This window comes from Protopterus annectens, chromosome 12.part0 (assembly GCF_019279795.1).
Source record: "Protopterus annectens isolate FY-2018-M chromosome 12.part0, PAN1.0, whole genome shotgun sequence".
NCBI lineage: Eukaryota > Metazoa > Chordata > Ceratodontiformes > Protopteridae > Protopterus > Protopterus annectens.
Genome location: NC_056746.1, coordinates 652296835 through 652312375, shown reverse-complemented (window position 1 = coordinate 652312375; position 15541 = coordinate 652296835). Strand labels below are relative to the sequence as shown.

At 42.9% G+C, this 15541-nt stretch overlaps 1 protein-coding gene across 1 annotated transcript in view; it reads left to right on the top strand.

The window, feature by feature from the left end:
- PGAP6 (post-glycosylphosphatidylinositol attachment to proteins 6) overlaps positions 1 to 15541 on the top strand; it is a 750660-nt gene that overhangs the window by 672479 nt on the left and 62640 nt on the right. Inside the window, exons 11-12 of the mRNA XM_044089784.1 lie at positions 225 to 371; positions 9358 to 9474. Of these exons, the coding sequence (XP_043945719.1) occupies positions 225 to 371; positions 9358 to 9474 (264 nt within the window). The remainder of the gene's footprint in view (positions 1 to 224; positions 372 to 9357; positions 9475 to 15541) is intronic.

Below are 15541 nucleotides of genomic sequence, written 5' to 3'. Positions count from 1 at the left end.
GGCAGAAAACTAGCTCTGTTAGAGTTGAAATTATATTTAAAGCATTTATCTTCCTTTTTCTAACACTTATTTAAACTTTTCCAGTTTCATTTGCTGTTAGATGAGCTGTAACTCTGCTTGTTAAGCAGTCATATGCCTGAAGGAGGGGTCTGTTAGTTGTTGATGAAATGGTGATGCAAACTTTTGACGCTTCAATGCTGATTGTTTCTCTTTCTTCCTAACAGTTCTACCATGCATGTGACCAGCCAGGGATAGCGGTAATGTGCATCATGGACTACGACACACTGCAGTTCTGTGATTTCCTGGGCTCTGTTGTTGCCATCTGGGTTACAATTCTCTGCATGGCTCGGATAAAGGAGATCTTCAAATATGTGAGTATTATGTAATGGAGGGGGAAGGGCAGGACAGGGACAAGTAACAGGTATTTTAATGGCAGATCAGTAACAGTTGATTTGTAAGGCTTGCTAGATTTTTGATACAGTTCATTTCTGGGTACTTTTGGCAGTTCTACAGTGCTGGCATTTTCTGAGTGGTTAATCTCTTTGTAAAAATTCTGTGAGGTTGAAGTTCATTGACAATGAATTGTAGCAGTACAAAGCACCAGATGCCCATAGTACATTTGCATTTTAGGCATGCACGTAAATAAGTGTTTGCTTAGATAGCCCCCCTGCACATTGTTTTCATGACTGGTACTACTTCTGCTCATTGTTTTCATGACTGGTACTACTACCGCTTATACTTATTTGTTTTAGGCTGTGAGATCAATTTCTTTATCTTTCCCAATGTGCCTTGATTATTTCACTGAAACTTTGGCTGTCTGAGGTTGTGATGGCTGTAACTTAAGATGACTGTTCTGCTACAGTACTGAGCGAACCACCCAGTATGTTTTCATCCTGTCCATTGCACTTCGAGTGTCTCTGCACTCTTCCAACTTTTACATAGCACTGCAGTTCTGTCTGCATTTAAAGTTTCACACTACATCTTAAGGCTTTCTGATCTTTATTAGATTGCAGCACAGGACATTCTGCATTCTGTGTGTTAATACTGAATGCACATATTTCAGAAGTCCAGCAGTCACCTTGGGTAAAGAGTATTTCTGATCTCTCTCTGTCAGTCTCAATGTTTGTATATAATATGCATAAATGCATACATATACTTTAGCAGTGGTAAATGATACGTCTGCATTTCAACTTGGTATATGTTTTAGTTTTGAATACCCATAAATCTATGTAGAGCTTATTTTTAAAGATGACCAGTTTATTATCTACCTTGTCACATTTTGCTATACTGCCCTGAAACTAGTTTAGTCAGTACTACTCATCTAAAAGTGCATTTTTGAATTTCTTTTTGGGAAGCCACATTTATCAAACCTTAGTCCTTGTAGCAGGCACTTGTCACTAAAAGCCTTTTTACCAGTTCTACCAGTTCATCCTTTTTTTGTCTACAGTACATTACCTGCAAGATCATGTTCCTTTTGAAACAGCTACTGTACTTCAATGTTTTGACCAATATTGATACCCTCTTCTCTGCTGTCTTAAGCTTACAAGCGAAATTGTGCTGAAAATGAAACTACACTCATTCTGCACATTGTAATTTGAAGTGATTAAGTGCTTGCTACTCTGGTAGCACAACCTTAGTCCTTTGGCGAGCAACATTTCTAGAAGATCACCCCCTATAGTCCTGCCTGCAGCTGTTGATAATGCTTCAGCATGTGTCTTATAAATATAATTTACTGTCAACTGTTATACAAAAGTATATGTATTTTTTTGCCTGTTGGTATGTTTATCTTATCTCTGGGCAAAATTCCAAACTGTAAAAATAGATGTTATGTAGTCCAGTCTCGCCTACATTCTTACCCGTGGGTTCGGAGCCGAATGTCGGCTCCGACTCGACCATACTTTAGCTCGAAGTCTTTCTTTTGGCTGGGCTAAGGTGGTATCCCATGCTGCACTGCTCTCTATCCCCAGATCTCATTTGCCGCTCGTGTAGCTCGGACGTGGTCACGCTCTTGGCTGTGGCTAAGTACCTTTTCTTCTTTATAGCAGAGAAGTTTTTTGCAAAAAAAGCTATTTTCATAGCCATTTGTGTGTGTTTCTTTACTGTGTTGTGGAAAAGTTTTTTTTTTTCTTTATAGTGTGTTCTTGTGGTATCCCACTAGCTGTTTCCAACGGGCTAGGCCCGTTTTCAGTTAGAGGACCTAGTCTGTCCCCTTGCTTTCCTTGTGTGCTAACTTTTTCCCTTGGGCTAAAACCGTTTAAATTAGAGGAATTAGTCCTCCCCCCTTGTACTTGTGTCTGGGACCGTTTTAGCTAGAGGTCTTTGTGGTGTACTGTTTGTCCTGTTCCCACGCTTGTGGCTGTTTGACCGTTGGTCTAATTTTTGAGTTAGTTACCACAAACGCCGAGTAGCTATGTCTAAAGATACTAAGGAGCACAAGCCCTCGGGCTTTAAGAAGTGCACCAGGTGTAGTTATAAGATGCCCATCACTGATGGACACTCTGTTTGTGTGTACTGTCTGGGAGCGATTCACCTCCAGGAATCGTGTAGTTTTTGTCATGCTTTTAGCCCTCGTGTTCTTCAGGAGAGGAAGAACAAATTGATTTTGATGGGACTTCTGAAATCCTCCTTTGAGGAGGGTTTGGAGAGTGCTTCCAGCTTTAGGTCTTCTCCATCAAAAGCTAAATCTTCCAAGGCTAAAAAGCGATCCCCAGCTCCATCAATTTCATCGGAGCCACCGGAGAAAACGGCAAAATTTTCAACGACATCCTCGGCTCCATTGTCCTCGGGGCCACAGGAAGTGTCAGTAGTTATGGAACCTGCTTCGGCTCCAGTTTTCTTGGAGCCTATTCAGAGCCGGTCGCCTAGCAGTAGGCCAGTATCTCCTCCTCGCAGGTCTCCTTCAGAGAGGAGGTCTCGATCTCCCTCCCTATCCTCCAAATCCTCCAGGACCTTATCGGATGTGGACGTCGATAGAGTGGTGCAGAGACTTCTTCAGTCACTGGTACTGGCAAAATTGTTTTCAGCTCTAACCCAGTCGGCTCTGGAGCCTGTCCCTCTACCTACATCGATACTTCCTCCTCCGAGCGCATCTCAGCTTTCGGAGCCAGAGTGCTTGGCTCCATGTGATATCCCTAGGTCGGTTCCGATAGCCCCTCCTGGCTTATTGGTTCTGACATCAGCTCTAACCCCATCGGCGCCGTCCATGGGGGTCAGGAGGACTCAGGATTCCTTGGTCGGACCCGAGGGAGAGGCTTCGGGACATCTCTCGGCTCCTAGTCTCCCTCTCGGTGCTTCAGCGTGGGGAAGCCTGACTCCTGTCTCTGCTTCGGAGGCTGGTTGATCTTCAGACCAGGGAGGACCAGCTTTCAATGCCATGCGGAGCGCGCTAGCCAGATCGTTAGCGGCATCATACGGTTCAGTCACTCTGTCCCCTACAGCACCGGTGCAGGTCTCTGATTGCTCTCTCTCTTGACAGCAGAGCCCCAAGGCTTCAGGGTACCCCCACGAGTAGTCCCCATATTTCTGAGGGCCCCTCAGAGTTTTTGCCTGAGGAGCCACCCAGAAAGAGAACGTGCAAGAGGAAGCACACAGATTCCCAAGATGAGTCTCTCACATCAGACACTGACCTTGAGGAATTGGAAAGGTCCCCCAAGTCATCCTCTGAGGATGTTTCTTTCTCTGACATCCTAGAGATTTTGAAGCAAAGAGGTGACTGGCCATCCAAAGCCCCCTCTGAAGAGGAGTCGGTGTTCCTGAAGGCCTTTGGTGCTCTGCCCTCCACCTCCTGGGTGTCTCCACCCTTCGAGCTTCTGGATCTGGTTTGTCGAAGGGTGTTGGAAACCCCTGACTCTGTGGAACCAGTCCCCAGGAGACCCAATAAATTTTTGTCTGCCCCTCCTGATAAGGAATTTCTATCCAAGGGAGTCCCTGTGGATGCCATGGTGGTGGCAGTGGCAACCAAGAAGGAATTAGCTGAGACTTCTTCCACCGTCCATCCCCCTAACAAGGAGTCTAGGACTATGGACTGATACAGGAAGCGTACGTTTTCTTCAGCGGCCTTTACTTTGCGGTCACTGAATTACTTATCACACTTTACACGGCTCCAGAGAGAACTCCTAAAGGAGCTTGGAGATACTCTAACAGGTAACGTTTCTGAGGCGGTGGCTCAGAAGGTCAACGCTCAGATGTTTACCCTCAATTCTATTGCGAACTCCTCCATGAGGTTGATCTCTCACGCAGCCAAGGGAGCGAGTGGGGGCAGCAAGTTCAGGAGTCACTCTTAGGAGACATGCCTGGATGCACCTTTGTCATTTTGCGGAGGCCTTCAAGTCTACATTCACCGCCCCATTTGATGGTTCCTCTTTGTTCGGAACTAAGGTGAAAGACACTCTCACTAGGTGCGAGCAAGAGGGAAAAACTCTGTCTGCCGAAGGAGTCAGTTTTTCCCCTTCCCTCTAGGCCTTATCCCAAGGCCCAGAGGGGTGGAAAGATGTGATTCAAGAAATCACAGAGGTTTTTTCCCGATGCACAAGGTGAGCCCCCCTCCAGAGGCAGGGGAGGGGGTGGTTATTCAGGTAGATGCGGCCCTAGGGGCAGAGGAGGCCCTCGCAACTCGGGAGACCACGATTCCTTTCATGGTTCTCCTACCGCCGCTCCTGATGGGAGGCCTGACTGTGCGTTTCCGGAGCCAGTCGAGGGTCGAATCTCTCTATACCCGGAGGCCTGGCAAGATATCAACTAGGACCAATGGGTTCTACGAATAATTTCCGGAGGATATGTCATTCCCTTCTCGTCAACTCCCCCTCCAATCAAAAAAATCCCAGATGTTCCACCCAGTCAAAGGGATTCTGCAGCTTCAGAAGTTTCAAAGCTGCTAGAAAAAGGAGCCATCCAACATGTCCTCTCAGACCAGATCGGATTAGGGACTTACTCCAGATTCTTTTTGGTGCCGAAAAGGACAGGGGACCTGAGACCCATTTTGGATCTCAGCCGATTGAACACCCATGTGCAAAAGTCCAAGTTCCGAATGGTCACGTTGCAATCTATTCTCCCATTGTTGGGAAAAGAAGTGTGGATGTGCTCCATCGGCCTCAAGGATGCTTACTACCACATAAAGAATGGACAGGGCATCCAGAAGTCACCTACGCTTCCAGCTGGGAGCCAGTCACTTTCAGTTTCGAGCCATGCTCTTTGGTCTCACCACAGCCCCCAGGGTGTTTACCAAATACAATGCAGTGGTGACTGCTCACTTGAGACATCAGGGATTCCAAGTGTTTCCATACCTGGACGACTGGCTCCTTACTGCCACCACCAGGCATCTCTACTTCAGACCAGTGATGCTACTATCAACCTATGTCAACAGTTGGGCATCACCTTGAACTGGGAAAAATCTGCCTTGCTGGCCTCGCAGTGTGTCACATTTATAGGTGCCAAATTAGACATCGTCCTCATGCGGGCCACAGGAAAGAATCATAGTCCTACAACAACAGGTTCACGCCTTGCTCCCTCTGAGAAGAGTAAAGGCAAGATTGGTCCTCCAATTGTTGGAGACGATGGCTGCTACAATTATGTTAGCCCCCCTGGCAAGGTTACATATGAGGCTCCTTCAGTGGCTACTCTTTGCCCAGTGGTCTCTTCAACGTCTTCCACTTTCTCACCCTATTCTACTCACCGACAGGTGCAAACAGGATCTCAGTTGGTGGCTTCACACCGACAACCTCAATGTGGGAAAGCCCTTCGTTCCTTCGCCTCCAGTTGCCAGGGTGACCACGGATGCCTCCCAGATGGGGTGGGGGGGTATTATCTAGGCAGGGCAGTCCAAGGCACGTGGCAAGAGCACGAGATGCATCTGCATATCAATGTCCTGGAGATGAGAGCAGTGCTACTAGCGTTGCAAGCACTTCAGAGCTTTCTTCCTCTCGGGACTATTGCAATCCACTCAGACAATATGTCGGTGGTATGGTATCTGAACAAATGGGGAGGAACCAAGTCGTACCCCCTTTGCAGAGAGGCCATGCGAGTTTGGCAGTGGGCAGTGTCTTCCCAATTTTTTTCCGGTAACAACGCACATTCCGGGGAAGTCCAGTGTGATTGTAGACAGGCTAAGCAGAGCTATTCTGATGCCTCACGAGTGGTCCCTGAACTGTCAAGTTGCGGAGCAGATTTTCTGCGGGTGGGGTCAGCCTTGCTGTGACCTTTTTGCCAGCCCCCTCAATGCCAATTGCAGCAGCTACTTCACCCTTATCCCCCCTCAGGGAGAGTCACCCAGGGATGCTCTAGTCCACGATTGGCCTTCCGGTCTACTATATGCCTTCCCTCCCGTTCCTTTGCTGTCAAAGGTTATTCAGAAAGCGCAATCCTTGGGAAGCAAAATGATTCTGATTGCTCCACACTGGCCTCGTTAAATTTGGTTCCCCTTTCTCCATCCCTATCTCATGGATGCTCCTTGGATTCTGGACCCACAACCAGACTTAATGACTCGCATGTCAGGGCAGCTCCATCCCTCTCTTCGGACCCTCCGGTTGACAGCTTGGCTACTCCACTTCCGTCATTAGTTAGGCTTCACCATTTTTCGCCGGAGGTGGTTCATATTCTATCTTCCTCTCATAAGCCTTCGACCAGGGAGATTTATTACAGCAAATGGAAGAGATTTTCCATCTGGGCACCTGCCAAAAAGATTGACCCTTACACAGCTCCAGTCTCGTCAGTATTGGAGTTCCTTTCTATGCTTTTCAACCAGGGATCATCTACCGCAACCATTAAAGCCCAGTTGGCGGCGATTTCTACCTTTCATGTCGCAGACAAACCTAGTCTAATGGCACATAGACTCTGTAAGGCTTTCCTGAAGGGCACTTTGTTGCTTCATCCTCCTGTCTCTGAACCTGTTATGCCTTGGGACTTAAACTTTGTTCTACAGGGTCTTACTTCACTCCCCTTTGAGCCTGCAGCCACTTGTGATTTAAAATTCTTAACTTGGAAGACTGTCTTTCTGGTAGCCATCACGTCAGCCAGACGTGTTTCGGAGCTTTAAGCTTTATCACTCAAACCACCTTATTTGATTTTTCATTAGGACAGGGTTTCTCTCAGACCGAATCCTTCCTTTCTTCCCAAAGTAGCGTCAGTTAGTAACCTTAACCAATCCATTGAATTATCAGTGTTTTTTCAGTTCTCAAACAAGGCAGAATTCAAATTTCAGCAGTTGGATGTGTACAGACAATCGCGATTTTATTTGCACAGAACGAAGAACCTCAGAAAATCTGATCAGTTGTTTGTTTCATTTTCGGAAAGCAGAATTGGGTCTCCTGTTTCCAAAGTCATGTTGTCCAGGTGGCTTTCCAGTAGTATTTCTTTCATTTAAATTTCAGGGGGAAGAGATTTACCATTCCGAGTGAAGGCTCACTTTACCCGGTCGGTATCTACATCTGCAGCTTTTCAGGCCAGATTGTCTATGAATGATATTTGTGCTGCGGCTACTTGGGCATCTCCTCACACCTTTGTTACTCATTACAAGTTAGATGTGGTATCTAGAGAGGTAGGTCTTCCTTTGGTTCCACAGTGCTCAGGAGTATTTTCCACTGAGCCTCCCAGGATTTAGGTGCTGGGGACGCTGTCCCACGGGTAAGAATGTAGGCGAGATTGGACTACATAACATCAAGAAGTTATGTACTCACCACAACGTTCGATGTATGTAGTCCATCTTGCCTCACATTCTTACTTACCCCCCCCACCTTCCCCCATCCTGGAGAATCTGGAGGTTAGGCCTGGTTTCAGAGTTCCCTTCATTCTTGGTTTGTTCTTCCTTCCTTAGGTGTTGTTATGCATGGAGAGTGAGTGCTGGTGCTCGCAGCAAACTAGATCTAGGGATAGAGAGCAGTGCAGCATGGGATACCATCTTAGCCCAACCAATAGAAAGACTTTGAGCTAAAGTATGGCTGAGTCAGAGCCGACATTCGGCTCTGAACCCATGGGTAAGAATGTGAGGCGAGATGGACTACATACATCGAACGTTATGGTGAGTACATAACCTCTTGATATGTAACACTTATGGAAAAAAAAAACGATAGAAAAACATTTTCTACACATTGTGTATAAGTTACTCCATTTTGCATCTTGGTCTGATCTTTGCTGTTGCAGATGAAGGTGGTGGTTTTGATACTGTCAATGAAATTGGTTATGTTATTTGGTAATATACCACCCCATTTGTAGTGTGTAAAAAGTGCAAAAAATGTAAGTATGCAACTCTGGAAACCTCATTTCTATCAATGCATAGACAAGAAGGAGGGCAGTACAGATGGGAGCAACAAAATGGTGCGCAAGCTTTTCCAAAAGCAATATAAAGAAACATCAGTAAAAATTTAATATAAAACCTTTAAAGGGTGTGGATAGAGAGCTGTGATAGAAACACTGGTAGTTATTCACCACCTCAAAGGGTCACCCAATGTCACTTAAACTCAATTATAACAGAAGAGGTCATTTTGAATGTGGACTCTCTCTGCTGTGTACAGGAAAACCTTGAAACTTTTAGTTTGTGTATGTGTCATAGTGTGTATCTGTATGTGTTTGTTTTCAGATATCCAGGCAGTAGGGATTATGCTCTTCCCCCAAGATTCACTAACTTTGAATGTGCTTATACTAAATAGTGAAGTGTAGAGGACCCAGCTCTGCAGCCACAGAAAACGCAGTTTGTTGATTTTGTTTCCCAAAATGCATTTTGCTTAGTTCTGTTTGTTAAAGTGATGTTCACTAAAGTGACTTTTGAGGCATTGTATAGCAATCAGTAACATTTAGGTACCTCAGAGGTTTCCACGTAGTGATATTCCTGCAGAAAAAGAAGCAAGTTGAGAGCAGGAGGACACAGTTTAAAGTTACAAGGTAGAGAGCATAAAGAGATATGAGGTAATATATTTTCACAGAAAGTTTAGTGATTAGAGTAACATTTCTGAGAATGTATCACTATTTAAAAGTGTGGCAGAATTCAGGATATGTGCAAGGCTGCTGTTAAATTGGTTTCCAGGTTGGAAAGAAAGAAAGAAGCTATTCAGTAATATCTGCAGGTTACAGAGCATTTAAGGAAATGAGCAGACTATGTGGGCCAAGTGGCCCTGGTCTGCCATCAAAATCTTTTTTCTCTGTTTTCTCATGCTGAATTTTGAACTGATGAACAGTGTTTGTGAATCTGCAATAGAAGACCAAACCATGGACTAGGCTTAGTATGGAGTACCCAGTGAAAATCTGGACATTCCTGATATGCAGATTAAAGGAAAATATGCTTGTTGTAAAATTAAATAATGCCTGAGAATACTGGTCTAACCCAAGTCATTTTCCTTATGTTGTTGTTTTTTTTCTTCATCATTTAAGTTGATGTTCGTGATTGGCTCTCTCTTCATTGCAATGTCACTGCAGCTGGGCCGCCGGGGAGTCTGGAACATGATGGGACCCTGCTTGTTCGCTCTCATTATCATGGCAATAGCATGGGTAAGTGCACATCTGGAGAAAACACCATAGATAATTTAAGGATATCCACCATTAGATCACTGGTGCAATAACCTAAGCTATAAGAGATGTATCCTGCAAAGTTTGAATGTCTGGCCAGCTTCTATTTCAATTTCTAAACAAATTGGCAAACTGAACAGTTTTGAGCAGGCTCTAAAACAACACCTAAATAATTCCTGGCTATGCATCTGTTCTCACCCAGAATAAATTCTGCAAATCTGGCCTCCTTTCACTAAACCTAACCTTATCTCCAACCCTACTCTCTACCTTTTCCTTCATAAACATCTATGTTTCCTCCCTATCTTTTCCTGACAATTATCTCCTTTTTCCTTAATGCCTCACACATAACTCCTTTCCACACCTAGCTTATATCCCTCCTCCATTTCCATCCTAATTCACTTCCTCTTGTGTTATTTCACCCTCTTTCTTTCCTCTAACTTTCTTAGACTACTGCCATCCATCTCCCTTTTTCCAACTACCTTAAACTAACTTCACATCTTTACAGCTCTTCCCACACTACTCTGATATCTTCTCTTCTTCCTCTATTCAGTTTGACATAGTGTGACCTTTCTTATCACTCAGTGCCTCCTAACTATATATTTCTGATCACAAATTATCCAGTCCTTACTATCTAAACTGGCCTTACTCTTTATGCACCAAGTCTACTATTATGTTGCCTACTTATCATGAAACACCAACTTTCATAACTTGTAATACTTGTCTATCTGTTACCTCCTTAACGAGTGCTGCTCTAATTTATGTTCATCTTCTTCTTTCGGCTTTTTCCCGGTTAGGGGTCACCACAGTGGATCACCTGTCCACTCATGATTGGCAGTGGAGTTTTACAGTGTCGAGTTGCCAGCCCAGCGCCCAACCTTCCACAGAAGGCACACACGCACACACTCACACTTAGGGCCAATTTAGAGTGTCCAATCCACCTACAGCATGTCTTTGGGAGGAAACCCACGCGACCACAGGGAGGACATGCAGACTCCGCACAGTAGGCACCCCAGCCGAGAATCGAACCTCTTGCTGTGAGGCGGCAACGCTAACTGCTGCACCACCATGGCCGCCCCTTGCTCTAATTTATGTTCATACCTGTGAATATTGTTCTATTTTACTTGTTTATTAATCTAAGCATTTTTGTTAATGTATGCATGTGGAGCTTTTCTGCCTAGGCCTCTGCTGAAAAGGGATTTTGCACAGTCCAATCAGACTTTCCCAGTCAACAAAGGTAATAAGTAAAATAAAGTTTTAGGGACCTTCCATGTACTTGTGTGAATGTTAGAGCTGGAGGGAGAGCTGGTATAAAGCTGATATAAAAGTAGACATTTGGGTGACAAAATTCAGAATTTTCTTATTGTTAAAGCAGCCCTCAAATCACGCACTCTTTCAGTTTCATAGGTTCAGTGGTTGGCTAGTTTAAAAGTGGACAGGTAAGTACCCTGTTGGAAACTTCCATACATTTTATTTGAGAAAAGTATTTCTGTTTTTCTAAAAAAATTGTGTCTAAGAAAAAGAGGAAATATTCATGTAGTGGCCAGATTTGCTACAAAGATCTGTACATGTATTGTCTATTTAGTTTACAGGAAGAAAACAACACTCAGTCTTGTTTGGTTTTGTAGATGTTTTACTTATAAAACTCTTAAGAAGCAGGCATAATTAACATGTCCTACATGTAGAAAATCAAAAGTTAAAGGCTCATAACTGTAGAGTAATAAACTAGGGCTATGGCTTCTCTGATGTTCACCTCTGGTCTCTAGGAAAAGTAAGGTATCCAGGGATGCTTTGGTTTCCACTCCAGCTTCCTCCTTGCCTTCAACCTTTGCTGGGTAATGATGCAATGGCCATTTCAGAGCCCTTAGATTGTCCCCTCAGCCTCTCTCGACTCCTCAGGCATTGCACCTTGTGAAGCTACTAACAGCCAAGAGGTAGTCCCATTCTGCAAAGACAGTTGTACATTTGCTTCAGGCAGGGGACAACCACTCTTGCTGGGAGGAGGGAGCAAACATTATTCCTTTACCCAGCCCTGCTGATGAGTTGAATTCCCAGGGACATGATCATATGTCTGAGTGCTACTTTTCTGTAGATGCTCCCAGGAAAAGGAAGCTCAAACTAAAACATACTTCTATACCTGCATCCTCTTCAGCTAAGGCAGTAAAAGATGATTGGTTAAAGAAAGCTTATCCTCTGAATCGCCAGATAAAAAGTTTTTTTCCCCTGACATCACTGCTAGAATGAAGGAGGTATTTCATATGAATAATAAATTTGGAACACCCAACAAAGATTGTTAACAAGTAGATTGTCCTCAAAAAACTGTATAAAATTTAACAGACACACACATTTCTCTTTAGAAATCCCAAGGCAAATTCTACAATTGTTTTCTTTTGAAAACCAACTTCTTCTGAACACTTTGACAGCTAACTTTATTCCAACATTCAATGAACTTTTGTTTGATTTGTGAAAGTGTTCCACCTTAGCATATAGAACAGTAAATTGTCAAGCACATATATCTTAGTTTCTTCTGGCTTCTTTGGACAATATGAAAAAGTTAATTGCTGATCTTCCTTTGTCTGATACTAAGGCATATTTTAATTCTTTACTTTCATTTGCGTCTCAAATTACTAAATAGCTACTTAAATGTTTGTATGACACATCTGATGCTGTGCCCAGAGAAGCTGCCACTGGATAAGTTATGAGATTTACTTGGCTGTCTGCTTATAATTTATCGGAGGATATGAAATCTGAACTTCTGAATACACCTTTGGATGAAGAAGTTTTTGGGCCTTCCTCTGCTGAGGTCCTCAAAAGGTTTGAAGAAAGGAGTAAGCTAATCCAAGAGATCTCTCTAGTATTTCAATCCCGTTCCCAAATATAGCAGAAACTTTCCTATTAGCCCAGGATTCTTATAGAAAGCAATACAAACAATCCCAGCAAAGAATATGCAGTGGCAGGGAGGTTGAAAAAAAAAAGAAGAAGGGCCTCCCCAAGCTTAAGGGCAATATAAAACATCAGATTTATTGCAGAAATAGTCACTCTGTTGCCCTCCCATTTTGGCAACACAGTAGAGCTTTCCCACAACTTTGGTCTTCACTTTCCTCTTTGGCACAGATTACGTTGGACACCTGGGGTCCTAAGAATAAATCAAAAAGTCTACCACTGGAAATGTGACCCCTTTCCAAGGGATTTCCCCACATTTGTACAGTCAATTGTCTGTTTCCTTCAATTCTAGATTAAATGCTGTTTCAGGGAGTTAGAGCCTGATATTCATCATATTGATCACTGCAGCAATGATCAGTATGATGTTCATATTCATCACTGCTGCAGTAGACTTAGCTATACGGGTTATATCCTACAAAAGATGCAACAGCTGGCCATCTTCCAAAGCTTTAGGTTACCTTCTGCATATAATGAATATACATCAGCTGTCATATTCTGATACAGTAAAATTTATTTGCATTTATAGCATATTTTATAGAGTAGTCAGAGTTAAATAGTGCCTGGCATTTAAGGCTGCCATTAATGAGGACCTAAGGAAAATATTTGGACTGACCTTGACTGAATCCTGTCTGGAAATTAGAGATCAAAGTCCTAATTATATAATGAATCATAATAAAAGGTTTGTGGCACAAATGGTACCAAGGTTGTGGAATGAATAGCTACTTGTGCTCATTGAGTGTATTTTAAAAAATGGATGAGTATTTGGGATATATTAAATATACATTTAGAATTCAGGACACTGCATTACTGATGATCTAATGTATGCATCAAGGCAAAAATATAATTTAAAAGTTGCCTATTATCTAATTCTCTTTGCATAATCTTTTTCTAAGCTCTCAATAATCTTGTCTTTTTATTAAAAGCATACTTCTCAGTTTTTTTATTTCAGTTGAACCTCATAAAATCCTCTCATTCTGTCTCAGAAGATAAGTGCTTCTAAGTTGTCTTCTAGATTCATCCATCCTGATGGCTTTTCTTCCTCAGGGTAAGTGTAATTCTACAAGAAAGTTTCTGACATTTCTAGTCAAATTCTGTCAACAACCAGGGACTATTTCAGGGTTTTAAGATTCATGTCCTCTACGATTCTTATGATTCCTCTGGCTAGACTTCACTTGAGAGAATATCTATGGTTTCTCAAGTCAGTATGAACCTAATATCATCACCAACTCTCTTTCCAGATCCTGGTGCAATGCTTTGTTAAAAGGGAGCTCCTAAGGTGGGTGAGCCAGTTGTCTCTCACTTAAGGTCTCCATTTCTTCTCTCCAGCCCCCACTCAGTCTGTAACCACATATGCTTTTTGCGTAGGGAGCTGTACACAAAGGGGTGTATGCTCAGGGCCTGTTGAACAAGCAGAACAAGATGAAGAACATGAATATCAAATTAATAAATACATTAATAAATGCTCTCAGATCTGTAAACCATCTCTAGAGTCCAGGACTTTATTATTCGACACAGACAACACCACAGTCATGTGGTACATAAACAGTAGTGTGGGAACCAGATCTTACCTCCTTTTGCAGACTGATTATGATAGCCTAGAAACTAGCAACTATCCCTGTAGGGTACTTAAATTCAGTCAGAGCAGAATTTTGTGGCAAACGAGCTGAGCAAGACTTGCATCCCAGGATCTTTTGGAAATCATCCACCTGTGAGGAACTCCTCATGTAGGTCTGTTTGCCTCCATTCACAATAGACAGTTGAAGTTCTGTTCAAGAACTCACTGGTGAAAGGCCTGGAAGACAAATACTTTCTGATTCTCATGAATGATAATGTTTCACTGTGATTTACACCTTTTCCTCTGATAGCCAGAATGCTTTTAAAGATCCAAAATGACTCTCCAGAAGTTATTTTGGTAACTTCCTTTTTAGCCCAGTCAACAATGTCTATGTCTCTCTCTCTCTCTCTCTCTGATAATAATATTCAGTAATATTTGTACTAGCTCTTTCACCTTTGTTATATTCTTAGTGGAATGCGTTTTTTACAGTTACTAATTAGGAATTGTAACATTAAGCAGGTGAATTAAATAGCCATGTGGAAAAACTTTACAGTAATAGATCATAATGTCCACATACAGTAATGTTGCTGAAAGGACTAGCGTAGTGAAAATAAATTGTTTACACTGGCATACATATGGCATTGAAATGGACAAGCATTTGGTACAAATTTTATCCAAGTTGGACATAGGATGTTAACCCTTAACAATAACAAAATCGACAGTGGTCAGCTAATTAAGTAATATAAGCATAATGATATTATTAAGGTGCAGCACCTTTTTATAGCCATGAGATCAAAATTTAATACATTTTAAATACAGAAAGTGCTTTTGACTACTGCATATGAGGGATGTGGTCGACTGGATGGTTCATGGGCCTGTCTCAGTATTACTGACCATACTTTACATTTGCTAACTCCTCTACCAGTCTTTCTACTGGCAGACTGAGTGTTCCATGTCTCCCTCAGCATTCATAGGATTAACGCATATTCGACTGATAAGACCTCCTCCTTTATGATCCATGCCAATGATTATTGTATTGCTTGTTTGTGTTTTGGAATTCCACTGACTTATGTGCCTGACTTTTCATCCATGATGTCTCCCTGAGAGCAGCATGAATAGCCTGCTTACCTTCCTAGCATCTCTACCCCTACCTTTGTAAAGCAAAGCACTAGCATTGATGTCCTGCAGTCCTACAACACCACTCCTGTTTCCAGAGCTAAAGTGTGTAATTTCACCATCAGTTCCCCTGGCACTTCTGCTGGCTCCTGTAGCACTCTTAGAGGCAGTTCACTTGATTCCATGTGTCTTGGTTTCTCTAAGGACCACCTTTTCTTTCTCATATTTTTCATGTTCATTCTTGCAGCTATCGCGTATCACCCCTCATTCTCCTTCCTGACTTTCTGCTCTTCTGTATATAGTGATGTGAAAAGGTCTTGCATTATTTTTATTTACTATCCGATCCCCTCGTACTTCTTCCCATTATTCTTCAAGATCTATATTTCCTACATTTTCCTTGTTCTTTACCAAATAACTGAACATTTTTTTGACTGGTCT